The sequence below is a fragment of the Ursus americanus genome, chromosome 17, assembly GCF_024610735.1.
Source record: "Ursus americanus isolate L20-20 chromosome 17, mUrsAme1.1.p, whole genome shotgun sequence".
Taxonomy (NCBI): domain Eukaryota; kingdom Metazoa; phylum Chordata; class Mammalia; order Carnivora; family Ursidae; genus Ursus; species Ursus americanus.
In genome coordinates this window covers 55,198,068-55,225,994 of record NC_142143.1, presented here as the reverse complement: position 1 = coordinate 55,225,994, position 27,927 = coordinate 55,198,068, and the positions used below count along the sequence as shown (strand labels likewise).

Below are 27,927 nucleotides of genomic sequence, written 5' to 3'. Positions count from 1 at the left end.
GACCTGGTGTGTATACTGGGGAGAGAGTGCATCTTCGGACATAGAAGGGGGAGGGAATCGCCTCTCCCCTGACACTGCGGTCTGAAAAATGGAACCTGGACACCCACCCCCACAGGGGTACTGGCAGCCGCCCTTGAAAGTTGAGTGGGTTGGGAATCTGTGTGAGGGGGTTGGGGATGGGGAATGAGAAGTGTGCTCTCAATTTGCAGAGGATGGTGACAGGGGCGGGGCGGGGGTGGGGGAGGAGGATGTCCCGGAATAAAAGGGGTGGAAGCGCTGTCGACTCTCTTCCCTAGGACAGGCCCACCGCAGCCCCCTTATCCTTTCCAGAGGGGTGGAGCCCGAGGGAGGGGACAAGCAGGCCGAGGAGGTGGGGAGGTGGGATGCGGCGAGGGACTCGGGTGGGGAAGGGGTGAGGGCGAGGTTACCTGGGAGCGTCAGGGGTGGGGAGGAGGCGAGAAGAACGGAAAGCCGCCCCCTTGGGTGGACACCGAGCGGGGGGCCCCCCGCGAAGGAAGCCCCGCCCGCCCGGCGGCCGCCGCCCCGCCCAGGCCCGCAGCGCGGCGCTGCAGCGCGAGGGGCGGAGAGGCAGAGCGCCGAGAGAGGACCAGACGCCCAGGTCGCCCGCATCCCCGTGCCGCAGGAGCGAGCAAGCGCGCCCCGGCCCTGCTCTCCAGCCTTCGCCCGGGCGCCCCACCTGCTTCCAGACCGCGAGCACCTGTCCTCCGCCTCGGCCCCAGCTGAGCACCCCTCCTCCGGAGCGCACACCGCCCCTGCAGCACGAGAAGTGCCCAGCCCGTCGCCGGCGACCACCATGGCGGAGACCAACAACGAATGTAGCATCAAGGTGCTCTGCCGATTTCGGCCTCTGAACCAGGCCGAGATTCTGCGGGGAGACAAGTTCATCCCCATTTTCCAAGGGGACGACAGCGTCGTTATTGGGGTGAGTGTCGCCCCGGGGAGGGATTTTCGGGGAGGGGTCGGAAAGACGAATCTCCCCCGCCCCCGCCGACTCTGCCCCTGGCTGTCACTCTGCGCCCCCTCCCCGCCGCTCAGCCTCCATCCTCTCCGCCGCAGCCCCTCCTCTCCCCTGCATCAGGATGGCTGGGTGTGGCCTGGCTAGGCGGGCGGCCAAGTCTCCGCAGAGTGGGAGGGGGCTACTTCCTCGCAGTCAGGGGACCCAGCTCCCCTTTGATGCTCGCTGCAGCGTCCCCACCCCTTAGAGCCAGTCCCGTGTTTTTCTGATGTTTTCCCTCTCCCCTAGGGAAAGCGCATCTTCCCTTTGTTATTGGCTCAGATCTCTACCCCCACCTCCCAGGAAGGGAGGGGGTAGATTAGTGGATGGGCTAGATGGGAGGTGGGCAGTCCAGGGTCTCTGCGGGCGGAGGTCTAAATGAGAGTGGGCTCTAAGACCAAGCCCTCCATCAGCCCCTGAAGTAGTTACAGCCTAGACTTTGGCGGAGGGCACAGGTCTGATGAAGGGTTTTCTGAGAAAGAAACATATTGATGCCACACCCAGTTTGGGAAGGGGGCTCTGGGGTCCTAAGAAAATGTCTGCTTTCCCAGGTACAATAGGAAGAGGATTTCAGACACCCCAGTTCCCCCTAACAAATAAAAATACCCAAATCCTGAGGTCTTAATAGGTACTTGCTTATTCATCCTTTCTCTTGATGATCCAGTAAAAAGTAGCAAGCTGCTTCTACCTCATCAGGACAGCTCTACCCTGTCATCATAAGAGGAGATCTTATTAAGAAGGAGAACTAACATTTACTGTGGGTTTGTTACTCGACATGTATTATTTCATCCTCAAAACAACACTCGGAAGTAGGTATTAATATTTCCATTTTACAGATGAGGAAATTGAGGCCCAAAGAAGTTGAATGACTTTCTCAAGGTCACCCTGTAAATTCATGGATCTGAACCTAGATCTCTAACTCCAAAGCTCATGGCTTTTCCTCTATATCACACTGCCTCTGCAGATTTCTCTTCTGGACCTTTATCTGCGATGGCCCAAATGGAATTCCTAGGGAATTCTTCACCCACCCCTCCTTTTCCAGGTTGGTAGGGATGGCTAAGCTATGGGGTGAAAGATCTGGGGTCGAGTCCTGTAGGGCTTGAGGGGTGCTGGGCCAGGAAACTGTAGCCAAATTGAGAAGGGAGGGGCACATATGATGGCTGTCCTCAAGGTCAGGGGCACTGTTTATATATCTTTGGTCCACAGTGCTTGGCACAAGGCATGCTTATTAAAGGAATGAGGGAAGGATGGGGACGGAGCGTGGGCCCTCTGAATCAGTGAGACTGGGACTTTGAGTAAACATGCCTTAGGAAGAGCCTGATTACCTGTCCCGTCCCCAAGAGCCCCAGTCTGTCACCGTGCTGAGCTCTCACCCACTGAACTCAAACGGGTGCTTCTGCCTTGTGTGCGTGCTTACATACATGTATGTTCACCACATCCAGAGGGCCCCTGTCTCTTTTGGCCTCGAGGACCTTAGGCCTTACAGTCTGGTCAGTGTGGCCAGGCTAAAATAATCAATCCTGGGGGCTCCTCTCCAGGTAGTCTGGACAGCAGGCATTAGCTGTAAGAGTTGGAGCTTGAGGTCCCCCTGAGACATGAAGGCTGAGAAACAGGAGGGAGGTGGTCGTGGGGGAGCGCAGCCACGGAAGGCTTCTACTTTGAAGCCTGGCTTCCTTGGTGTAGTTCTTTCAGGTAAGTCTGAACAAATTCCTTTAGGTTCTCAGGCCATCCTGGTGTGGCAGGCATGTGGCGTGGGGTGACGTTGGGAGAAGGAGTGGTGGTATTGATCTGTCCAATTCTCGAAACAGGAAAGACACTGTAGAAGGCGGAGAGGGGGAGAGATGCAGAGGCCCAGGGCCCCCTGCCAATTGAGATTCTATCTTAGTTCCACAGCTGGTCCTTCCTTGCCTCTTTTGCCTCGTATTTGCAGGGCTGCACCTTTGTCTCACTGTGTGTCTTCCTTTGCCCCAGCCCTTCCTGTCAATCTCTCCAGCTGAGATAGATGCTTATGGGGGGCCATTTTGTCTCAGGCAGCATCCTTGGAGCTTGCCTTCCCAGCCTGACTGTTCATTGCTCATTTGGAAGGAGGAGTGCTCTAGGAGAAAGGATTTGGAGGCAACGCTTGAGGGTCCCACCAAGGGAAGGAAATCTCTTACCCCCTTTCCTCTTTCCTCTCACTCCCTTTGGGGCCCGGCATCTGAGGAATGAATGGAGGAAGCTGCTTCAGGAAGGTGAGGGAAGAGGGAAGGGGGAGACAATAGTCTCTCCAAACCCAGCCCCTGCTCCTTTCTCTGGTGGCTCTCCTCTCTGCCTCTGCAGCACTGCGGCCACCACAGGGTTTCAGAGTCTCAGATGTTCGTGGGCTTTTTCTGCTTGGCAAAGGGTAGGAGAATAAGCTGGAAAGACAGCTCTTTCAGCCTCATCCCTCCCCCTTTCCCCTGACTTCTTCGGGAATCTAGGGGATGGGGCTTAGCCAAAGTTAATGGCCTGAGTCATAGTAGAAGGGTGTCTGGGTTACTGTCTATGTGCTGTGTACCTTGTTTTGCTCTTTATGTCACTGAGAATCCAGTGTGACTTTTTCATTGGACGCATTTAAGTGTCTCTCTGCCTTGGGCTTGGTGGGCAGAGTGTCCGGGTGCCTGCTGTCTGGGCTGCTGCCTCTATGCCAGACGAGGGATGGATGACCTGTACATCCTCTCCCCCCCTCCCTGTTCCTGTCCCTCATTCATTGAAGTGCGCACTATATTCTTCCTCCCTCAGATCTCCTAACGGGTTAACAGGTTCTTAAGCTGGCAAAAATCCAGGACTATCAAGTACCTCATTTGGAGAAGCTAGGTTGGGACCTGCAGGATTACTGGATCAGAGTCAGTATTGTTTGGGGTGGCCCAGGATTCCTTTGATATGTGGAGAGGGTGAGCAGGTCTCCCTTTACCTTTGGGGGAGTCTCATAAAGGAAAACGGAGAGGGGAGGTAATGTTCACCGTGGCCAGTGTCTCTCCAGCGTTACCATGGCAACAATCCCCAGGGGTGTCACCATGGAAATCAGGCCTGGTGCTCAGAAGTTCAGCCTCTACCAAGCGCTTTATTGAGGTTTGAAAAGGTTGGTCATCTTGGGACCCCTGATGTTAGGCCCTCCCATTAGCTTCAGTCAGCTCACATAATGGAAAACTACCGAAAGGTGCTGGGAGACACAAATGGACAAGGAGACAACAAGGAGACTCGGGTGGGTTTACGGAGAATGGAGGCCTGGGCTGCGGGACTCTGAAAGGGAGCTCTCTGGAGAAGGCTGTGAGCAGTGCTTAAATTGCTGGGGGGGGGGTGGATCTCAGGGGGTGTTCCCCAAAGGTGGAGGGTCTCCCTCAGTGTTTCTAATGAAACCCGTCTTCCAGTCTCCGACGCTGGCATGGTGAGGGGGGTTCCTGGGAGAGGATGGGTGGGAGAATCGCATACTTCTGAAGATGGGGTTGAGGTCAGAAAAATGGAGTGATGAAGGGCTTCAGTTCTGTCTGGAAGCATTTGGAGAAATGTTCAAATGGAGGTGGGGGTCACGTGGGGAAGGGGAAGGAGAAGCCATGATAAGGATTTGACGCCGTGTTCATGTTCAGGCGCTTCAGCTCTTGGATGACTATGGCACTGTGGGTCTGGATTCAGATTGCTTGTGTTTGAGACTGTGCGGTACCATTTCTCACCTGTGTGTCCATGAGCAAGCTTCCTTACCTCTCTGAACCTCGGTTTCCACATCTATAAAATGGAATATTAATGGTACCTTCTAGGATTGCTGTGAGCATTAAGTGAGATAATGGATATACATTGCTTAGCACAGGACAGGCACATAATAAACTCCTGATAAGAGGTAGATGTTATTATTATTTTTTTTATATATGCTGTCTCCCCACAAGCTAGCCTTTGACACACTGGGAAGAAGTTAACCTTTCCTCTTCTTACTGGTGGTTTCATCCAAACATCCTGGTCTCTAATCTCTTCTTGCTCTCTTCCTCCAACAATATCTTGCTTTTGACAAATATTTATGAAGGACATCCTGTGGGCCAAGGACTGTGCTTGATGTTGGGGATTTACAGGGAATCCCTACCTTCAGAAAACTCTTGGTCTACATGGTGGTCCAGGCTGTGGAGCGGTCTGGGCAGAGGCCTGAGAGGGGTTATCAGAAACGGCTTTAAAAAAAAAAGTGGCTTTTGCAAACTATACACACACAGATTCTGATAAGAAGTCTCCCACAACATACAACAATCCGACTCAAGGTAATTGTGTGTCGTGAGAAATAAATAAATAATGCTGATGTTTCCTGTGTGAGTAGTCTAGAGGCAGAAAAAGTAGAAAACCACTGGTCTAGTTATTATCAAAAGATCTGACAACAAATTCATCTTGAGTATAATCAATGGAAAATTAAAAAGAAATTTATAATTTAACAGAAATAAAAATGTAAAATAATGAACTAGACTTGGAATTTTAGGGCCTACTCAAGAATAGGAATGTGATAGCAGGCCTTTCTAGAACCCCAGAAATTATAATGTGTCAGTGGCTTTCCATGCTCACGAGTTTACTAAGTGAACCCATTTTTAGTTCTTGGGTATCTTTTATCCTCACAGTACTGAGAACACCACCATTTACCCTCTCTGGTCTCCTCCTTCTTCCCAGCCCAGGCTGCAGAAAAGGGGTTTCTCAGGCCGTACTTGGCTTCAGCACTTGGAGAGCGCCCTCCATTTTAATGCATTCACAGCCTTCTCCGGAATCCTGTACCTGGGAATGTTTGTGAGAGAGAGAGGAGAGAGACAGAGGGAAAGACAAGAATGCATTGGTGCCCATGTTCCCAGAAGGGAAGAAGGGAGGGGCAAAGTTGGCTTGAGAGTTATATTTAATCCCCTTTGGCTGCATTCCTGGCTTCAAGAACCATAGATAGACATCATTGGTGGAGAAGAGGCGAGAGTTATTGGACTGAGATAGACATGTTTTGTTTGTTTCTGTTTCTTGGCCACTGGGTAAGAACAACACTGAGTTAGATTACAATTCAAGAATCGAGTTTCAACAAAAAATAAATTAATTAAATTTAAAAAGAAAGATATTACCACTGAGGAGGACAGGCGTCAATGTCACTTTAAAGCTGTTTTCTTTTAACACTGTATGATTTTATTCTATGTAATAAGGATATTATTCTTTATAATGAAATGTAATGATGAACCATTCAGATAAAAAGGATGAAAAATTCACAAAAGCTCTATGAATACCCCACAAACTCACTCAAACCTTTTTAAAAAAATCAAGGTAGATTTTTCTTTAATAATTTTAAACATAGTCTGATTACAACACTAATATGTTTTAATTGTTGGCAAAATTAAAAACAAAGAGAAACACATACAAGAAACTAAAAATCACTCAAAATCCCACCACCTTTTTACCAGTTTCTTGTGGGTTCTTCTAAAAGCATACTATACATTTATAAGCAATTATATATATACGTGCATATACTTTTTAAAAATTTTTAAAATTTACTTTAAGCAATCTCTATACCCAATGTGGGGCTCAAACTTACAGCCCCAAGATCAAGAGTTGCACGCTCTACCGACTGAACCAGCCAGGTACCTCTGCATATACTTTTTTTTTTTTTTTAACAAGATTGGTAGCATAGTATACATACTGTTCTGTACCTTGCCTTTTTTTTTTTTTTTAACTTAACAATGAGTCTGGAAGATTCTTCCTTATCAGCACATAAAAACATATCTCATTCTATTTAACAACCGTATAGTTTGTTGTAGGGATATGCCATAATTTATTTAACCGGGTCCCTAATGATGGACTTTTAGAGTTATCCTAATAAGTTGCTATTACAAACAATTGAATGACCTTGTGTATATATATTTTGCCTGTCTATAGGCTACATTTTAGAAGCTGAGGTCTTAAAGTATATGTATTTAAAAATTTCAGAACTGGTTCCAAACTGCCTCTCATAGAGTTGGCCCCACTTTGTATATGCCCTCTCCAATGCAATGCATTGTCAAAATATTTTATTTTGGCCACTTTAATAGGTTAAATGGTATTTTGTAGTTTTAATATGCATTTCTCTTATTAATAATGAGGTTGTGCATCAACCAGCCATTTTAAAGAGCCATTATAACATCATTTTATGATGTTATATTTTACGAGAGCACTTACTGAGGTATACTTTACATACACTGAGTACACAAATCTTATGCAAATAGTTAGATGAATTTTATAACACATTTTGACACCCATGTAACCACTACCCAGATGGAAATCTAGAGTATTTCTATCACCCCTGAAAGTTCCCACTTGCCCCCTTGTCAATATCACTCCACTATCATATCCACTATTTTGACTTCTATCACTAGCTAAATTTTGTCCTTTCTTGAATTTCGTACAAAGGGAATAATACCGTATGTGCTCTCTTGTGTTTGAGTTCATTTACCAACATATTTTTGAGATTTATTGGTGTTCTATTTTGACATCATGTCATTTTATTTTATTTTATTTTATTTTATTTTATTTTATTTTATTTTATTTTATTTTATTTTATTTTATTTTATTTTATTTTATTTTTTTAAGTAGGCTCCATGCCTACTTGGAGCCCAATGCAGGGCTTGATCTCACAACCCTGAGATTGAAACCTGAGCTGAAATCAAGAGTCGGACGTGGAGCCTCCTGAGCTGCTGAGGCGCCTCTATTATGACATCATTGTAAATCAACAAAGAATACAGACGCGCACGTGCCGTTGTTCAATCAATTGCTTATGTTAACCGGCCCCAAATATTACTCCTCTCAGTTGTTTTCAATAGGCGCCCCACATACTGTTTGTATTTGTTTTTTACATTGCATACTATTCTATGTATTTATTTTTTGCATACTATTTTTTTGATTAACGGTATTTTGCGTATGCCTTGTCTTGTCATTACATACTTTTCTCTAACATCATCTATGCAGTATGTTGTCACTATAAAACATTTACATAGCACACAAAAAAGTTCCTGTTATTCTGCTCTCTGGTGATAACCATCATTAGCAGGTCTGCTTCTAGTTTTCCATGTGTTTTCCCTAAGGCTGTTACTTGCATATGCTTTAAAAAATATATGATCACATTACGCACAGTTTTTATTTTTTCACTCAGTTGAGCTTGAACATGCCAATATATGTAAACCAACCTCACTCATTTTCGTGGGAGTAGAATATGGAGGTATCATAACCAACATCTTGTTGATGGATATTTGAATTGTTTCTAGTTTTACTTTAATACACACCGCTGCACTGAACACCCTTCTACATAAATCTTTAAGTGCTAAAGTAAATGCTGTAAAATGAATTCCTAGCACTGGACTCCCTGATATGGTGTACAAACAGTATGGGCATTTAAATATTTAATAGACTTGTCCTCCAGGAAGGCCCGATCAGTTTACAGTGCTCCCTTCATTGTAGAGAGCATCTTTGCGACCTATTTCTCTTTGTGGATTCTGGTTTGGGGGCTTCAAAGGCTTTCACCAAAAAGAGATCAGATAAATATTTCAGGTAGATTTTTTTCCCCATAAGCCAGACTTTTCAAATCTTTTAAATATTAAAAAATATATTTATTAGTTTTCCTTTATGCAAAGAAGTAGAAAGAAGGAAACAAAATAATATACTACTGTCCCACTCTCTGTGACATTAAGAAATTAAAAAATTAAAAATATAATACTTGTACATGGTTTAAAAATATGAACAATCCAGGGGCACCTGGCTGGCTTAATCAGAAGAGCATGCAACTCTTGATTTTGGGGTTGTGACATTGAGCCCCATGGTGGGGGTAGAGATTACTAATAAAATAAAGTAAAACTTTAAAAAACATATATGTAAGTAATCCAGGATACAAAATGTAAAATAAAAGACTTGTCTCTCAAAGTAACCACTGTTAACATTTTTGTATAATTCCTCTTTTAAAAATTCTATGTATAGATGGAATATTGTGACTATTCCTAGAGCCACTCTCTCCAGTTCTGGCCAATAAAAGTTTTATGAATTTCCTTAATTAGTTAAAACATGTCTCCCAAACTCTGGTGACCGTAGACTTAGAGCTTTACACTTCAGATGGATAAAGATGGGCTCTGTATTAAAACAATGTGACAACTAAGTCATAGTCTCTTTATACTGAATGGCAGGGAAACACGACTGAGAAATTTGTCACTTGTGATAGAGAACATAGTCTCATTCAATCTTGCCAGAGATCTTCCTTTAGTACGATTAGATAGCAAATATATTCTTTGCTGGGCTCCCCAGGTTGTAAATATTTTTTTTTAAGATTTTATTAATTTATTCGACAGATATAGAGACAGCCAGCGAGAGAGGGAACACAAGCAGGGGGAGTGGGAGAGGAAGAAACAGGCTCATAGGGAAGGAGCCTGATGTGGGGCTCGATCCCATAGCGCCGGGATCACGCCCTGAGCCGAAGGCAGATGCTTTAACCACTGTGCCACCCAGGCACCCTGGTTGTAAATATTTTGTATCTTTAGCATCTTACCAGCGCACATGATTTGTAACATAACCTAAATGAAACAAAGTACTTGTAGGTCAGTGATTTGTTTCAGTTTCTCTTAAAGTTGATTCCTTAAAAGGAAACCCATGTTTCTGATTTCATATATTTCTTTCACAGAGAGAGAGCTTGTGTTAATGTTTGCACAACAGCTCGGCAGCTTGATATATGTATATTTCATCTACGTAATAGGGAACATACTAAACATATGTCCCTAACTTGGCATCTTTCACTTAAGGAATCTTGAAGATCCTTCCGTATCAGGACATATGGATCTATTGAGGAAGATATTTTTAAACCTAGAGGTAGATTTTTAATGTTTTTAAAGATTTTATTTATTTGTCAGAGAGAGAGAGAGAGAGCGCAAGAGCACAAGGGAGGGGGGCGGCAGGCAGAGGGAGCAGCAGGCTCCCCACTGAGCAAGGAGCCCCATGTGGAACTTGATCCCAGGACTCTGGGATCATGACCTGAGCCAAAGGATGCTTAACCGACTGAGCCACACAGGCATCCCTAGATTTTTAATGTTTAATGAATTGTTTTTTACTCTCCATGGCCTGTGGCCCTACTGTTTTTTCCCGGTTTAGTTTCCCAGGGAGGGGCCTGGAGTGGTGGAGTGCTAGCTAAATCGTCACACCAAGACTGAGATCCCCTCACACAGTCTCACGCTGTGACACTTCTCAATGGCACTCTGTAACGCATGGGAACAACTCCTGGTGTCAGTACTAACTTCTGCGCCTGTTTCTCTAGTTCCCCTCATCCCCCGAAATCATCCGTGAAAAACAGGTGCCTTCTCAGGCTAATGGAAGGGGGCTGCAGTATTTCTTCTCCCTCACATCCTGACTGCCGATGTCTGCATGTTTTATTCCCATTCTAGGGGAAGCCATATGTCTTTGACCGTGTGTTCCCCCCAAACACGACTCAGGAGCAAGTTTATCATGCATGTGCCATGCAGATTGTCAAAGGTAACGTGTATTATCTTTGTAAGATGATTTTTAGAATATATGTTTTTGGGTTCCCCATTCCTTACCCCACTTCTTTCCACCAGTGCTCTTTCTCTGCTGTCTCTTCCAGATGTCCTTGCTGGCTACAACGGCACCATTTTTGCTTATGGACAGACATCCTCAGGGAAAACACATACCATGGAGGTGAGGGTTCTGACTTCCATGAGGGGTGAGGAGCTGGGCGTGTTCATGGGCTCCAAGGAATCTCGGTGGGGCAAGACCTAGGAATCAAGCTTGCTTGGTCTGGAGGATGAATGGAGGGGCAGGATTATAGTGGAAGTTTAGTGAAATCCCTCCAGCCTGCTGCAGTTTTCTTCTTTTGATCTGGACAAGCAACTGCAGTAATAGTCCAAAGGGCCACTCAGTTCTCTCTCTCGCGGCAGTGACCATGGCAGTGACTGCCTCCTACCTCAAGATGGTCTCCTTATCCACTATGACCTTTGTGTTCACCCGCCCACCTCTTGAGTTGTCTCATTCTTTCTGAGTCTCAGCCTCATTCTGGAATACACTTCCTCCCCAGGGAAAGCTGCATGACCCCCAGCTGATGGGAATCATTCCTCGAATTGCCCGAGACATCTTCAACCACATCTACTCCATGGATGAGAACCTTGAGTTCCATATCAAGGTGACTGCGGCATGACAGCTGGGCATCCGCAGATGGGGCCTGGGTGGGGGGGAGAGCTAGTATGAATTCACCGAGTACCTGGGCGCCCCAGCTTATTTGCCTGTTCTGGTTACCTCAGTTCTTCTCTGCCCAGATACTCTCTTCTGCTCTTTCTCTCCTACTACTACCATCTGAGTGGGTCACGTTCACTTGAGATCCCTGGGTCCGATTTAAGACAGGCCCTCTTCACTTTCTCCCTGACTAGGTTTCTTACTTTGAGATTTACCTGGACAAAATTCGCGACCTTCTGGATGGTGAGTGGTGATGAACCCCACTGGGCGGGTGGGGCTGTGAGGAGGGGAAGGAAAAGAAAGATCACACTGCTTTTGACGAGAGATGCACAGGACACACACACACACTCATACCCATGTCCCTTGCCTCCATTCACCAAAATTTCCAAAAGTGAAAAGGTTCAGAAGATGAGCGTAGACAACCAGGCCTGTATAGAAACAGCCTGAGACCAGCTGGAACCTTGAAGCTAGAATCCTGGAGGAGGAGAAACTGAGCTTTCAGTGTGTGCAGGGAGTTTAAGCTTCATGGGAAAGTCTTCTTCTTTTTTTGGGGGGGGGGTTTATTTATTTATTTGTGAGAGAGAGAGAGTGCATGAATGATGGGCAGGAGCAGAGGAAGAGGGACAAGCAGACTCCGCACCGAGCTCAGAGCCAGCCCCGGGGCTCAATCTCATGACCATGAGAGCATGACCTGAGCCGAAATCAAGAGGTGGGTGCTTAACCGACTGAGTCACCCAGGCCCCCTCTCCTTTTTCCATGTAGAAGAAACTACTGTCTCAGCGGACTCGGGGTGCAGGGTTGGGGGTGTAAGTGCTATGTTGCTTACCTTGCTTACGTTGCTTCCCCTACATTGTCTGGATTCAGTGACCAAAACAAATCTATCTGTGCATGAGGACAAGAATCGGGTGCCATTTGTCAAGGTGAGAGAGGGGACAGGGGCACCTGTGTGTGGGGGTCACTGTATTGGGAGTTGGGGTGTGGCAGGAGGGTAGACCAGAGACCCGGAAGTTGGAGGGCAGATGTGCCAAGTGGCCGGGGAGAGTCTGAGGGCTTGGAAAAGACAGTCTTGAAAGGTCGTCTGGTCAGCGCACAGGTAATGTAATCTGCAGATCGATGTTTGTGGGTCACTGTCCATTCGCCCCCTGCAGGGTTGTACCGAACGCTTTGTGTCCAGCCCAGAGGAGATTTTAGATGTGATTGACGAGGGGAAATCAAATCGTCATGTGGCTGTCACCAGTGAGTGGGGATCTAAGGGCTCTTGAGTCTGGGAGTCTGCTGCTTGCCTGCGTCCTCTGGGGCTGAGGGACTGGAAGTGAGCAGGGCCAGACTGTCTCCTCCAGAAGAAGAGGCTCCTCTTGGGTGTGCGACCCAGCTGCCTGGGAGACGCAGTGGCAGGGCTAGTCCTGGCAGGTGCCGCCTCTCTCCGGGTGGGCCAGCGGTCATTGGAGGCCGGGAGCTGAGGGCTTCGACGCCATACGTGTCAGTACAGACCACCTCTCCCTTGGTTCTGCAGACATGAACGAACACAGCTCTCGGAGCCACAGCATCTTCCTCATCAACATCAAGCAGGAGAACATGGAGACCGAGCAGAAGCTGAGTGGGAAGCTGTATCTAGTGGACCTGGCCGGGAGCGAGAAGGTTGGGGGTCTGGGGATGGGGCGGGTAGGGAAGGAGGTCTGGGGGGGACTTTTTTTCATCAAAATAACTTTTTGAATAAGAGATAAGTCACATATCATAAAGTTCACCATTTCGAACTATACAGTTCCGTGGGTTTTAGGATGTCTGGAAGGTTTTGCATCCATCACCACTAATTCTAGAACATTTCATCACCTGTTAGCAGTCACTCCCTATCCCGCCTGCCCCAGCCCCTGGCAACCACTAATCTACTTTTTGTTTCTGTGGATTCGCCTTTTCTGGACATTTCATATAAATGGGCTAGTATAATACCTGGGCGAGAGGGGGTGGCTTTTGGCAAGAGGGCTTAGGGTCACAGAGGAAGGGCCTTGTCTGTTCTCTTCCCCTGTCCCCTCCTTGGACTGAATCCCCCTAAGTGGAAAAGAGGCCATGAGAGCCCTGTCTCCCCTTATAGCTCTCATGACACACTCATCCCTTAATGCTCTGGTAGGTCAGCAAGACCGGAGCAGAGGGAGCTGTGCTGGATGAGGCAAAGAATATCAACAAGTCACTGTCAGCCCTTGGGAACGTGATCTCTGCACTGGCTGAGGGCACGGTGAGTGTCGCCTAGGCCCCCTCCCATCTTCTCCTACTGCTGCCATCACATCATGCCCGATGCATGCAGTGCTCCATCCCTGGTCAGCACCACTATCCTTTCTGATTCCCTTGTTGAATAGTTTCCTGATTCGTGGTCTCCCTCCTCCCCCAGAAAAGCTACGTTCCATATCGTGACAGCAAAATGACACGGATTCTCCAGGACTCTCTGGGAGGAAACTGCCGGACGACTATGTTCATCTGCTGCTCGCCGTCCAGCTACAACGACGCAGAGACCAAGTCCACCCTGATGTTCGGGCAGCGGTCAGTGGCAGGGTCCCTGCTCCCTGGGCCAGACCCTGTTGCTCTCTCCCCTCCGTGTCACGCAAGCCTTTATGGGGGTCTCATCTCCTTGTTCTCCTTACCCAGGGCAAAGACCATTAAGAACACCGCCTCAGTGAATCTGGAGTTGACTGCCGAGCAGTGGAAGAAGAAATATGAGAAGGAGAAGGAGAAGACAAAGGCTCAGAAGGAGACGATCGCCAAGCTAGAGGCTGAGCTCAGCCGGTGGCGCAGTGGTTAGAGAGGGTTCCGCTGGCAGAGAGGCGGGGGGTGGGGTGGGGTGGGAGGAGGCTGAGGGGACGAGAGACGTGCTGTCTGGGGTGGGGCCTCAGGTCAGGCAGCCTCCAAGGAGGGCCGTGTTTCTGGAGGGGTGCAGTCGAGCAGTGGTGAGGGAAGAGGGGAGGGGGCTGTCCGCCCTTATCTTACCCCCAGTAAAGGTTGAAGGTGCACTTGGCAACAGAGATGGAGACCTGCCCGGAGGTCTTGGCGTTGAGGAGCGAGGGAGGAAGGACTCCTGGTGCAGCTTTCTCTTCTCCCTTCCCTCACCTCGTTCTGCGCCTTGGCCAGGAGAGAATGTGCCTGAGACGGAGCGCCTGGCTGGGGATGATGCGGCCCTGGGAGCTGAGCTCTGCGAGGAGACCCCTGTGAATGACAACTCATCCATCGTGGTGCGCATCGCGCCTGAGGAGCGACAGAAATACGAGGAGGAGATCCGCCGTCTCTATAAGCAGCTCGATGACAAGGTGAGGACACCCGGGCACAGTGGGGAGGCCAGTGGGATGAGCAGTGAGGGGTTAAGGGATTCGCTTGTGCTGCCTTTTTTGGATTTTAAAAGGTACAAATGCTCATGATTGAAAGTGTGGAAGATAGCACTGGGTAACATTTAGAATTGTTGAATCACTGTATTATATACCTGAAGCTAATAGAACACCGTATGTTAACTATACTGGAATTAAAATTAAACGTAATAAAAAATTATATTATTAAGAAATTTAGAAGATAAATAAAAGAATATTGAAGAGAATTTAAGTCATGCATCATCCCACCATTCGGAAATAATACTATGAAGAGTCAGCTTTTCTCCATAGATAGAGCGTGCAATTGAGATACACTGTACGTAACTTTGCATTCGATTTCCTCATTCTACATTGTATAAGGAGCAGTGTCCTGCTTCGTTAACAATTCTGCACAAAAAGTAATTTTTAAATGGCTGCCTGACAGTCCATTTATCAAAACGTATTGAACCATTTGTTTGTTACAGGGCTGCTAGTCTCGTTTTTAGTAGTTTGTTCTTGCTCTTGTAAGTGACTGAAAGCACTGTCTTTGCCCCTGGACATAAGACTTTGCTTTTGAATGATTTGATTAGAACGGAGCACTGAAGTGGGATTTCTAGGTTAGGGGTTATGCACTTTAACCCAAAGGCTTTTGCTGTGTACTGTCAAGGCTCTACCACCTTCCAGGGAGAAAGGAATTTGAAAGTGAGTGCAGGAGTGAGGCAAGAGACTGAGGGAAAAACTTCTTTTTAGGATATGGGGTTTCTAACTCAGAGCCTGAGCTGTCTGGATTTTTGTCAGGATCCTACCTCTGCCCCCACCCCTGTAAGTCCAGACCAGACAGAGCGGCGTGTCTTCACCCCATCTTTCCCCCTTGCCTCCAACAGGATGATGAGATCAACCAGCAGAGCCAGCTCATAGAGAAGCTGAAGCAGCAGATGCTGGACCAGGAAGAGGTAATACAAAGGACAGACGTGAGAGGAGAGCGGTGTGTTCCCTAGAAGGCATCAAAGACCTTTTACAACCAGATAGAAGAAGGGCTTAGTCTCCTGCGTCGGGCTTGGTCACCCCCCAAAACAGTTGAAGTCTGGGGACTTACCTGGGGCTTTGCGTAACACACGAGTTTTGGAGTCTGGGTGCTTCTTCCTTCTGTGAACCCTACAGCCCGCTTCCTCTTGACTCTTGCTTTGACCCTTGCCCCTCTGCTAGAGCTCCGCCCTCCAGGCTTAGGGTGCCAGAGAGGCCCCGTCTGGGCCAGTGTTCTCGGCTTCCCAGACCAGGGGCCATAGAGGCGGTCGCTTAGCAGCCCCCCTCACGTGCCTTGCCTCTTCCTCCAAGCTGCTTGTGTCCACCCGAGGAGACAATGAGAAGGTCCAGCGGGAGCTGAGCCACCTGCAGTCAGAGAACGACGCGGCTAAGGAGGAGGTGAAGGAGGTGCTGCAGGCCCTGGAGGAGCTGGCTGTGAACTACGACCAGAAGTCCCAGGAGGTGGAGGAGAAGAGCCAGCAGAACCAGCTTCTGGTGGATGAGCTGTCTCAGAAGGTGGTGAGTGGCTGACCGGGGTCCAGGAACTCCTGGCCTCCGGAACACCCTCCATGTCCCAGGGGATCTCTGCGTCCCAGGGCCGCATCACACTCGTACCTTTGCCCTGCTGCATCCTGTGCCAGGGGACCCTCCCCTGCCCTGTCACCACCCTTCACCCTCCTGACCCCTGTCTCTTCCAGACCCTTTGGCAGGGCCCGTGTTCTCTCTGTGGCAGCCCTCGGGGTCACATATGAGGCAGAAGCTCTGCCTGGGCTAGGGAGGGGAGTGGGAAGGGCAACGGGGTGACTCGAGGGGCTGTCCCCAGGCCACCATGCTGGCTCTGGAGTCTGAGTTGCAGAGGCTGCAAGAGGTCAGTGGACACCAGCGGAAACGAATTGCAGAGGTGCTGAATGGGCTGATGAAGGACCTGAGTGAGTTCAGTGTCATCGTGGGCAACGGGGAGATTAAGCTGGTGAGTGGGGCTGGAGGCAGCAGTCTTGTTCAGGTCGTTCTTGCTCTGGCCACTGGTGGGAGAGGCAGGGGGGCACCACCCAGGCTCTCAGGGATACTGAGGAAGGCGGGCCAAAGAGCCAGGAAATAGGCCTTTTAACTAGACCCGGGAAAGCAAGCAGAATTTTGCGCAGACTCAGCTATAAATAGACCTTCTAGTGGGTGCTGAGTGAAGAGGCCGTGGAGATGTGCACATAGCCGGCTTAGAGGTGAGGCACAGAGCTGGGAATGAGATAAGCAAGTCCGTGGCAGTGACGGTGACCCGTCGGGGTGATCAGGCAGACAGTGTGACTCCAAATCACAGTCGGAAGAGGGCGACTGTCAGAATTGGATCTTTAAGTGCAGGGAGAAGGACTTAGTATGAAATGCCAGGGGATAGCAGCTACAAGTTGTCTGGAAAATACGTGTGCCGCCCGAGTCTGTGTGTGGGGGGGTGTACTCGGGGTGGGCAGAATGCACAGGAATGGGTAAAAGCTTCGCTGTGGCCGAGAACCACCTCTTCCTGCCCTCTCCCACCCCGCAGCCGGTGGAGATCAGCGGAGCCATCGAGGAGGAATTCACGGTGGCCCGACTCTATATCAGCAAAATCAAGTCAGAAGTCAAGTCTGTGGTCAAGCGCTGCCGGCAGCTAGAGAACCTGCAGGTGGAATGTCATCGCAAGATGGAGGTGACTGGGCGGGAGCTCTCGTCCTGCCAGCTCCTCATCTCCCAGGTGAGTGCCAGGCACCGAGAACCCTGCATGCCGTGGGAAGGAGGACGATTCTGTGGCTATGGGATAAGACTCCCAGCACCCACCTTCATGTCAAGGGCCTAGGGTCAACGGAAGTCCAGGACAGAAGCGCCTGCGCTAGCCGGGGAGGGTCCAGGCCAGGGAAGGGAAGGTTCCGAGGGGATACCACCCTCTGAGCTGATGTGGTCTAAAGGAAGGGTCTCTAGAGAAATGGCCCTTGGCCCTGCATCTTCAGGCCGGCGCAGCAGAAGGGGATGGCCTGGGAGGAGAGCTGCAGAGGTCTGTGTCACCCAGCTGTGTCCTTGACTCCACCCCTCTTCTTCCCCTCACCAACCCTTCCCCCATTAGCACGAGGCCAAGATCCGCTCGCTTACAGAATATATGCAGAGTGTGGAGCTAAAGAAGCGGCACCTGGAAGAGTCCTATGACTCCCTGAGCGATGAGCTGGCCAAGCTCCAGGCCCAGGGTGAGGCCTTCTTCAACCTCTAAACCACGCGTCCTGGGATCTGAGATCCCAGAGGGGGGCAGGGAGGAAAAGCCACAAACATCAGAATAAACCTCCTAACAGCACACTCATCCCACGCATTAGACTGAGATCACGGAAGCTTTGGCATGTAGCTTATTGTACACAGGCCGTGAACCGTCCGTGGGTCTCTTTCCCTGCCGTATCAAATCGCACTGTCCTAACCCAGAAGAATATCCCTGAGGGCCCACACTGGGTTGATGTCCCCTGCCCTGGCTGGAGCTCTGGTCGCAAAGTGAAGTTCTTTCCGGAGGAGGTAGGTTCCATTGTAAGCTGCACTCCCCTCGTTCTTTCCCTCAGAAACTGTGCACGAAGTGGCCCTGAAGGACAAGGAGCCCGACACACAGGACACAGACGACGTGAAGGCGAGTGGGGAAGGGGCAGGGCACCGCCGGGGCCAGCAGGGCTGTGCCAGCCCTCTCCCAGCTGGTGCCTGGGAGTCTGGCTTTGAGTGTGCGGTGGGGCTGTTCGCAGAAGGCCCTGGAGGTGCAGATGGAGAGTCACCGGGAGGCCCATCACCGGCAGCTGGCCCGCCTCCGGGACGAGATCAACGAGAAGCAGAAGACCATCGATGAGCTCAAAGAGTAAGAGTCCCCCTGGGTGGCTCCGGCCTCCACGGCTCCCTCTTGGCCCAGGGTCTGGTGTGTTCACTTCCATGGGCCACTTCCCCCGACTGTGCCACAGCTTTGGAGCTCAACTCCAGGAGGCATGGGAGTGAGGACTAGTTCTTCTCCTTGAGCTCTTATGATTAGATAGCCCACAGCTCCTCACTCTGTTGTGGAACCCGTGGCCTGTGTCTGCTTCCGATATTCCGAAGGTAGATGCATCCGTGAGTCCTGACCGGACCCACCTGTACCAGAAGGAAAACGTTTGCAGGGCTTGTCTTCTCCCCCCCCCCATTACTAACCTTCTTGTTCTCTCCGACACCTCGGTGCCCTCGGCAGCCTGAATCAGAAGCTGCAGTTAGAGCTGGAGAAGCTTCAGGCCGACTACGAGAAGCTGAAGAATGAAGAACGTGAGAAGAGCAGCAAACTCCAGGAGCTGACGTGAGTGGTAGCCCAGACCGCTGCTCACTCACACCTGCAGGGGCAGGGCACGATGCAGGTGGGAAGAGGGCAGCCACAGGAAGCAAATGCCTCAGAAAAGTCATAGGATGGGGTGGGGAAGGATCCCCCCCCCCAAAAAAAAGACTTTCAGAAATGACCTCTACTGAATATTAGCTGCTCTGGCCTGGAAAGATGTCTGTGATGTTCTGTTACGGGTGAAAAGCAGGCTACAAAACAGTATGAATGATATGATCCCGTACAATTTTTGTGGGATATACCTGCACAGAAGTGAGAGTCTGGAAAGACAGACACCAGAACGGCAATGGTGGTTTTATCTGTAAGTAGTAGAATTATGGGCTTTTTATGAAACTCATCTTACTTTTTTTTCCTTTTCTAATTTCTGCACAGCGAACATGGGTAACTTGTATAAATAAGTAATAATAAATTTTAGATCAAAGGAATGGAGAGGGAGGAGAGAGGGAGAAAGGACGGTCCTGAGGGACTCTTGTGTTTCCTTCTTGCCCCAGATTTCTGTACGAGCGACATGAACAGTCCAAGCAGGACCTCAAGGGTCTGGAGGAGACAGTTGTGAGTGGTTTCCCTCTGTGCCAAGTTAACAGGGTGAGGTGGGGCCTTCATTTCTTTCCCTGATTTCTCCATAACCCCATTCCTATACAGAGTCAGTCTGTGGCATAATCAGGACACATCTTTCCCTAAAGGATGAGTGACTCACCTGCCCAGATAGACTGACAGTTCCAATATTTGGAGCGAAAAGGTTGGCCTGGTACTTGGCTACCCCCAATTTGTCATCATTCTTTCCAGGCCCGGGAACTCCAGACCCTGCACAACCTTCGCAAGCTGTTCGTTCAAGACGTCACGACTCGAGTCAAGAAAGTGAGTGCCATCCTTGGAATCTTCCCAGGTTTCGCCAACCCCTGTGTCCTCCAGTGGAGCTGGCTTGGTCTGGTCTGCATGAGACCCTTAAGGCCTTGGGACAGCCACATCTTTCCCCCCGTCTTTCATCAGAGTGCAGAAATGGAGCCCGAGGACAGTGGGGGGATTCACTCCCAAAAGCAGAAGATTTCCTTTCTTGAGAACAACCTGGAACAGCTTACAAAGGTTCACAAACAGGTAAGAGTAGGGGACAGCTTACAAAGGTTCACAAACAGGTAAGAGTAGGGGAAGGGGTGAAGAGAACTCTTGAGGCCAGGTGCCTAGGAGACCCAAATCCTCCGAGGTCCTTTGGATTTAGGAAAACCTACTCTTGCATGTTTTCCTTACTTTTCCCTTTTACTTTTCCTACGAATCCCTTCTTTATCCCCGTTTCATTCCACTTTTACCCTGTTCTTTGTCCCATGCCTGTTCTCCCTTCTTAAAGCTCCCAGCCTGCCTCTGCTCAAAGTGAAATTCCCCAGGCCTATGGATTTGGAGGGAGAGGCTGGACCTGGTGGAGGTTTCAGAGGCATGGGGCTGTAACTACACACGAGGGATAGTGGTCGGGACAAGGAGAAGCCAGGGAAGTCGGCTTTCTCTCAAGGAGGGAGCTCCATCTGCCTAGGCCTGGGGCAGGCATGCAGGGCGATTAAAGGATGTCCTCCAGCTGGGGCTGGTTGAAACTGCTGTGTAGTACGTCGCTGCTTCTCTGTCGCCCTCCTTGCTGCTGCGGCTCCTCAGGTGGCTGACTGGGTTTCCAAGGGGTGGGGTGGGGAGGCAGACAGGCGTCCGAAGGAGTCAGGACAGGACTTGTTTGGTGCGTAGAGAGCAGGAGCACCCTTGCGAGAGCCAGATATCTGAGCCATGAAGACAGGTGCCACAGAGTCAACTGGCTCTTCTGACTCATGAAATAAACCCTCATCTATACGCATTCCCTTTCTTTCAAACCCACCTGAACGGTTGATTTAAACTCGTATTCTCACTAAACCGGAGCGTACATTTCTCAGCGTGCAATGTCCAGCATATTTAGCAAATACTTGGTACATCTTTTTTTTTTTTTTTAAACATATAATGAAAGAAAAAACTCTCAGAACCGTGACCCAGTGATAATCTGCGGGGTATATTTATTTCATTTGGGCCTGCAGAGGGCTGTACTACCATCTTTCCCCCTTTGCTTATTGTCCAGCCGTATAACAATGTAACAGCGTTCCAGAAAGGTTGAAAGTCCAGGGAAGAAACATTTGTAGTCAGTTCTGCCATCCTGTTTTCCTTTCTGTGTGTTCACTTTCCTTCTCTGCCCAGATGCATGTCATATTGCTTATTTTTTCCCTAATATTTTTATTGCGGTACAATACACATAAAATTTACCACCAGAGTGATCTTTAAGTTCCGTGGTATTAAATGCATTCACACTGTTGTGCAACCCCCCCAGCCGTCCTCCCCCATCCCTGTCATCTTGTAAAACCGCACCCCTATACCCACTACATGGTAACTCCCATTCCCCTCCCCCCCAGCCCCTGACAACCACCATTCTTTTTTCTGTCTCTATAATTTTGACTCCTCGAAGTACCTCATATAAGTGGAATCCTGCAGTATTTGTCCTTTTGTGGCTGACTTATTGCACCCAGCATCACGTCCTCCAGGCTTGTCTACAGCGTAGCAGGTGTTGGGAAACCATGGGCTGTTTCCTTTTTCCTCATCGATGCCACTGCCTCTCTCTGTGTGAAGTTCCAAAGACCAAAAACAACTCACCTAGATGACGGATGCCTCCTTATCATGTCCTACCTCAGCAGACACAAGACTAGAAAGAAAATGAGAGAGATGTAGAAATTCCTCAATTCACAGAATCTTAAATAGCCAGGCTTCAGCCCTATTCCCAATGAAGCTAAACTCTTGTCACAGCAAACCATTGTTCATAATCTTTACGTTGTCCAAAATGGAAGGGGCACAGATGTGTTTCCAAGCTCTTCCCTTTCTCCCCACGTTCCCTGCTCTACCATTTTACCTGCCATCTTCCGAGGCCGGCTCCCGCAGGCTGGAGGGCCCCCCGTTATTGTGTGCAACCCTAGAGAGAGATCAGGAAGTCTTCTCTGGCTGCAGGGTGGTTGTTCCCACCCTCTAGCTTAAATTAAATGGGGGAGGGACAGCCCAGGAAATCCTCGGATGTGAAGGTAATGAGCACAAATGTTTGTGAGACCTCAAACATTTTCTTTCCTTCCTACGGGGTGCTGCATGAATGTGTGTGGGTGGGGGGTGAGGCGGGGGCTCCCATGTTCCAGCTTCTGCTCCTGCTCTGCACTGCAGCTAACCTGCACTCAAAACCATACCCACCTTCCAGACTGCCGCTGTGCTCTCGCAGCCCCGCCCTGTGCATGCCTACGGAGCCATCTCTGGGTGAGGGCTGCTTCATCCCCATGGTTGCCCTGGGGCTGTTGGTCTGGCACAAGCTGTGAGGTCTTGGGGGGTGGGCATCGAGGCCAGGAAAAGAGGGGGACAGGGCACTGTCACAAGAGTTCTGGGCTACAGTGGAGCTGGCACGTCTTCTGCTAGAAAACGATGTAACTTTTCTCATGCCTGACCACTGTTTGCTCCGGGAGAAGGAAAGAATGGGTCAGAAGAGCAGTTAGGTAAAGGGAAGGAGGCCTTTCGAGGAAAGAGTGGGGTCTCCGTGTTCTCTGACTTGGTTTTTCTGTATTCTCTCTCCCTGCCCCGCGCCGCCACGCTGCACCGCTGGCTTTGCCTCGGCCTCTTCCCTCGGGCTTACCCCACAGCTGGTACGTGACAATGCAGATCTGCGTTGTGAGCTTCCTAAACTGGAAAAACGACTTAGGGCTACGGCTGAGAGAGTTAAGGCCCTGGAGGGCGCACTGAAGGAGGCCAAGGAAGGCGCCATGAAGGACAAGCGCCGGTACCAGCAGGAGGTGGACCGCATCAAGGAGGCCGTTCGCTACAAGAGCTCCGGCAAGCGGGGCCATTCTGCTCAGATTGGTGAGTGGGAGTAGGTGGAAGCAGCCGAGGTGGGATTCCCTTCCGGGGGAGATGAGCACATTCCGAAGTGTCAAGCAGCCAGATGATTGCTTTTTCTCCTACCTCCACCCCAGAATCACCCCACTACCATCCCCCCAAAATGTATGAAAGTGAGTGATGTTATGAGCAACTCAGTTCAGCTCCAGCTCCGTGACTTCCGGGACCGGGGCAGTTGCAGGGAAAGTCACGGTCATTCTCCTTGCTTTACCACAGCCAAACCCGTCCGGCCCGGCCACTACCCCGCATCTTCACCCACCAACCCCTATGGCAGCCGGAGCCCTGAGTGCATCAGTTACACCAACAGCCTCTTCCAGAACTACCAGAATTTGTACCTGCAGGCTGCGCCCAGCTCCACCTCAGACATGTAGTGAGTGGCCCCAGAAGTGGGCGGGAGTCAGCCCGGGCTCTCTGCTCTCCATCAGGGGAGGTTGGGTCAGTTATTGGCTGACACTTAATTTCTTTCCTAAGTACCTTCATTTCGAACCCTTTCTCAATGTCACACCTACGTTTAGAAGGTGGGCATTGCCCTCTCAGCCTAGGGCCATGTTTGTTGACCTCTGTTCTCTGGGGAAGGGAGGGGTGGACGGCTCCATCCCTGAGGGGATCATGGGTCCTCAGCTCAGTGGAGGGTAGGTGCCAGAGGCGGCATCTCTCTCCTCTGCTCCATCCAGCTTTGCAAACTCCTGTACCAGCAGCGGGGCCACATCTGCCGGCGGGCCCCTGGCTTCCTACCAGAAGGCCAACATGGATAATGGTGAGTGAAAAAGATGGGGGACCAGCTTTTGGGATCCCCAGGGCAAGTTGAAAAGTAGAAGCAAAGTAAGTGAGCCGCTACCTACAGCTTGAACGCTGCCCATCGCTTCAGGGTCTTAGACTCTTAGAAGTGGATTCCTCCTATTGCCGTGCCTGTCCCCACCCTCCCCTGCCTTTCTCCTTCTCCTTTCCATCAGAAGGGATCAGGGAGAACTTTCTCAAACAAAATGATCATGTGGCTTGGGGTAGTTGAAAATAGAGTGCCACAGACCCAGGCGGCAGCTATACTCCAAAGCCTTACCTTTTTCTCGAAGGGGTCAGGATGAGAGAGGGTTTGGGGAGCCAGCTTCTAACACCCGTCTCCTTTTTTCTTCTCCGAATCCTGTGTTCTTAATGATGATGTCTTCAGGAAATGCCACAGATATCAATGACAACAGGTACACCAGTCCCCGTTGCTCTTGAGTTCTCTGGGTGGGACCAGAAGAAATGGTTCCATTTCCCTCGTGCCCTACCTACTTAGAGGGTCTCTGGAGCCTGCAGGGAAAGGAGGAGGAAATGAGAGCCACTCTCGCCATCACCCTGTTGTCCCGAAGATCTGCTCATCCCCTGCCTCTTGGTGCAGAGAGCACATCCCCTCTTCCAGTCCCACCTGTGGCTTCTCCCCATTCCGGCATGGGGGCTGGGGGAGTGCCATGGCCGTCAGATGACCTGGGTTTTTCTCTCCTTCCTTTGGGAACTCCGTGACCTTGGGCAAGTCAGCTTCATCTCTCCAGCCTTGGTTTTCCTCGTATTCCTGTAAACCCTGAATAGTCCCTGCCTTTTGTTGTCTCACAGCGATATGCTATGGGAGCAAAGTGACAGGAATGTTCTCCTTTATACGGAGCTGACAATGCTGGGTCTGTTCTTCTAGGAGTGACTTGCCGTGCGGCTATGAGGCTGAGGACCAGGCCAAGCTTTTCCCTCTCCACCAAGAGACGGCAGCCAGCTAATCTCCCTCAAGGACTGTCGCGTACCTGCACTTTCAGGTAGCTTCAGGCTGCTCCCTCTGACCAGCCTCCGGTGGCCTCCTGTCTTGCCTTCAGCCTCTTTGTTTCTCCTGCTTTTTTTCATCATCTCAAAACTTTTACTATAGAATTGTCCCTCAGCTCCTGCTTTCCCTGCTTGGGGGATACGTCCCCACTGGCCCCCGGGCTCCGGACACTGATGATGTCCCCCTGCTGATGCTTTCCCGTGGCCCAAGTAGTAACCGCCGTACTGCCTGTCTGCCAGTAGGGGTCACTGCCACATCAAAAAGAGCGAGCAGACGCGGTGCCCATCTAGAGCCATGCCCATGCCTGGGAATGGAGTGGGTATTAGGAGACCTCGAGAGATCATCTCAGCCCCCTCTCTGCCTCCACCCTAAAATAATTTTGGATGGATGGGTATTTTCCGAACCAATATACCTCCAGTAAAGGAGGCGTTGGCTTCATTCCTGTACCTGTGTCCCATACACCTCGTTATCTGCGTGGGTCACCAAGAAGCTCTCGGAACGCCCCCAGAGGTCTGACTTGTTGTCGCTATACTGCAGTGTAAGCACTCCCCTGCCACCTTGCTCAGCGGAGGTGGAAGAGAGCTGTGCTCCCCTCTCAGCCCCCCTTATTCCACCTCTGTCCCCAGTCCTCTCCAGCAGCTTGGGCACCTTCCTGGTGCTTGTGTGTCACCGGGCTTCTCACTTGCTTTGGGGCCCAGAGCTAGACCGTAGGAGCCTGTCTTACTGTCCCCTTTGGGTCTCGGGCGAACGAGAAATGAGAGGAATACGGCCAGTCTCTTGCTGGGCTGTGTCCACAGCGAGCCCTCTCTGGGGCTTTCCAGGGTAGTAGGCCCGGCACACCGAGGCAGAAACGCGTGAGGGAGAGGGAAGGAAGGATGGGGAAGAGAGAGGAAGGGCTGGAGTACAGGAGCAGGGGCCGAGAGAGTGGTGTCCGCTTGTTGGTATTAAAGGAACAAGATTGTAAATCAAAGTTTATACAAATGCCACCTGTTCCTGTTGAGTGCCTGGACTGCAAGGTGGTTCCTCACAACCTCTTTCTCTTTCTTCCCCAGTTTCTAAGAGGGACTGAGGCCTCTCCTCTCAGCATGCTGCAAACCTGTGGTCTCTAATACTAACAACTCCCTCCCAACCCTCGTTGTTCAACTGTACTGTTTGATGTCTTCTCTTACTCTGTATCTCTTTGTACTCTGTATCTGTATATCAAAACTGCTGCTATGTCTCTCTCTTCTCTCTGTCTTACTCTCTCAGTATCTAATGATGTATTTAGCAATTTCTAAGCATAGTATATTCTCCTCATTCGGGGCAATAGGGAAGAGGGTGAATGTTTCTTCTTTCAAACATGCGACTCTCACACTGAGTGGTGTTACTCATGGAGATGATAAAAGGAAAAACGGGAGCTCGAGGGCTGTGATCCTTCACACACGCGCACACACACACACACAAATGCACACACACATGCACACACGCACGCACACAAAGCCTTAAGCAGAAGAGTGTCTTAGCATCATAAGAAGATACAGAAATAGACTCTTTCCCCTCCTCTTATACAGACAGTGCAGGGTAGGGTAACATGGAAGGACTCCTAAATTACACGTAGAGTTTTCTTCATATACCCCTCAACCGAACCGAGGGGGTCTGGGTGTGCAACTCCACCCTCCATAGTGCACTTTTTGCCTTCCTCTTCCTGTCCCGACCCCCTGCCCCAATGACCGAGGACATGGATTGTTCAAGGAGCCATTTCCCTTTCTCCTCAAAACTTCTTTTGATATTCTCTGCCCCAGAACTCATGAACAGAACCTAGAGTTGCTTTAAAATATTTTGAAAATTTGAGGAGGCAGACCCTTCCCAACAGTCTGTCAATGGCTGCTCATCAGCCAGGTGAGAGTTATAGGCAAGTGTGGTCAGATGATTGCTTCTTTGGGTTTGGGGGTGAGCAGGTGGGGAAATTCCAAGTATTTTTTTGCCACAGTGATGAGCTGGATTCCTTTCTCTGTCCCATATTGGGCTGCATGTTCTTCCCATCTCCACCTTTTGGTTTGGGACCTTCCAGTTCATTGGCAAAATATCTATCTCAAGATGCCTTCCCTCCAGGCTAGAGCCTGACCTATCCCCGTGATGCATTAAAAAAATTTTGTTTGACAGAATCCCTTTGATAATGTCCCCATCTGGTTTTAAGTGCACTTTAAAGAATGGGGCAGAGAAGATTTTCCAGACTGGGGGAGGGTGGTGAGAGGGGAGTTCTCTCCCCCCAACACTGCCCCATGTAATTGATAGGACGGTTATTTTGGTTTCAGACATCCTTTCCTTCCACATGGTGCTAAGGTGGTTTTCTAGGTAACTACAGGGATGGAGAGTGGAGGTCAAAATCAAGAAAGTCCAAATCAAGAAAATCTGGTGTCCAAATACCCAGTCTTACATAGGATGGTAAAACAGGATCCCCCAGCAGCAGGGCAACCATCACCTAGCCTCTGAAGCAGGAAAGAAAGCATGGTGTGAGTGCCAGCTTATACATACAGGCCGTATTGGCCTGGGACTCCTTCAAGGGGAAAAGTTCCTTTTTCCTTTACCTGTTGGGCCTCTCTTAGCAATTATGGAAAAATGCAGGGAAAAATTGACCAGAAGGGTGTAGAGTAAATCCAAGGCAGTGATATTCAAACATTTTAAAAATAAATCTTATCTAGAGCCCTGATATAAAAAATAGCCCAAAGTGACGCAGACCTGGGCAGTTTACATTTTCTTTATTTGGTGGAAAATGCTTCATTAGTGGAGGAGCTCTTGAATGGTCCTAAGAGTTCGGAACCTGAGGGTTCTGCAGAGTTGTTCGCAAACCACTGCTCTGAGGGAAAGGGGTTCAACCTGGCTCCCCTGCCCCAAGCCCCTAACTCAGAGCAGAGAGGGAAAGGCCCAGTGGGAGAAGAAGGAGGATGCCTGTGCACCTGTAGACATGAGCTACAGGGCACCTGAGAAGCCAGCAGGAGTAATCTTGCCACCAAATGATTCTTTTAAAACGCAGAAGGAAACGTGAAGGTGTCGGGCAGGTGAGGAGAGAGATGTAAGGGAAATATAATTCACTTACATAAATAAGAACACACACACAAGGCCTTCATCAGAAGCTTCACTTTACATCCCCCCACCCCAGCGTCCCTTTCCAGAGAGCCAGGGTCACCACAAGGGCGCCTGGCCTGCCCACTCACATCTGCCAAAATGTTGCATGCCGGCGTGGAAGACAGACCAAACCGCACAAACCCCAGTGTGTATTTACTTGATGTACATAGATACCTTGAAAATAAAATAAATTCAATGATGA

At 49.8% G+C, this 27,927-nt stretch overlaps 1 protein-coding gene across 1 annotated transcript; it reads left to right on the top strand.

Annotated features, from left to right (window-relative positions):
* Positions 1-474: 474 nt before the first annotated feature.
* On the top strand, positions 475-27,927 carry KIF5A (kinesin family member 5A). The gene is made up of 29 exons (XM_087869025.1): positions 475-943; positions 10,420-10,507; positions 10,617-10,690; positions 11,067-11,171; positions 11,416-11,464; positions 12,086-12,141; positions 12,370-12,457; positions 12,735-12,859; positions 13,347-13,451; positions 13,605-13,753; positions 13,859-14,007; positions 14,339-14,514; positions 15,432-15,500; positions 15,883-16,089; positions 16,394-16,540; positions 17,102-17,290; positions 17,657-17,774; positions 18,132-18,196; positions 18,306-18,415; positions 18,776-18,877; positions 19,405-19,465; positions 19,700-19,771; positions 19,904-20,008; positions 22,582-22,798; positions 23,051-23,204; positions 23,509-23,591; positions 24,000-24,027; positions 24,501-24,615; positions 25,673-27,927. The coding sequence occupies exons 1-28, from the start codon at positions 815-817 to the stop codon at positions 24,577-24,579; spliced, it is 3,099 nt and encodes a 1,032-aa protein (XP_087725151.1). The 5' UTR covers positions 475-814; the 3' UTR covers positions 24,580-24,615; positions 25,673-27,927.

Coding starts and splice junctions, on each gene's coding strand:
- KIF5A (XM_087869025.1), top strand. CDS start 815: ATGGCGGAGACCAACAACGAATGTAGCATCAAGGTGCTCTGCCGATTT. Junction 19,772..19,903: donor TCACGACTCGAGTCAAGAAA/GTGAGTGCCATC, acceptor GTCTTTCATCAG/AGTGCAGAAATGGAGCCCGA. Junction 23,592..23,999: donor GAAGGCCAACATGGATAATG/GTGAGTGAAAAA, acceptor TGATGTCTTCAG/GAAATGCCACAGATATCAAT.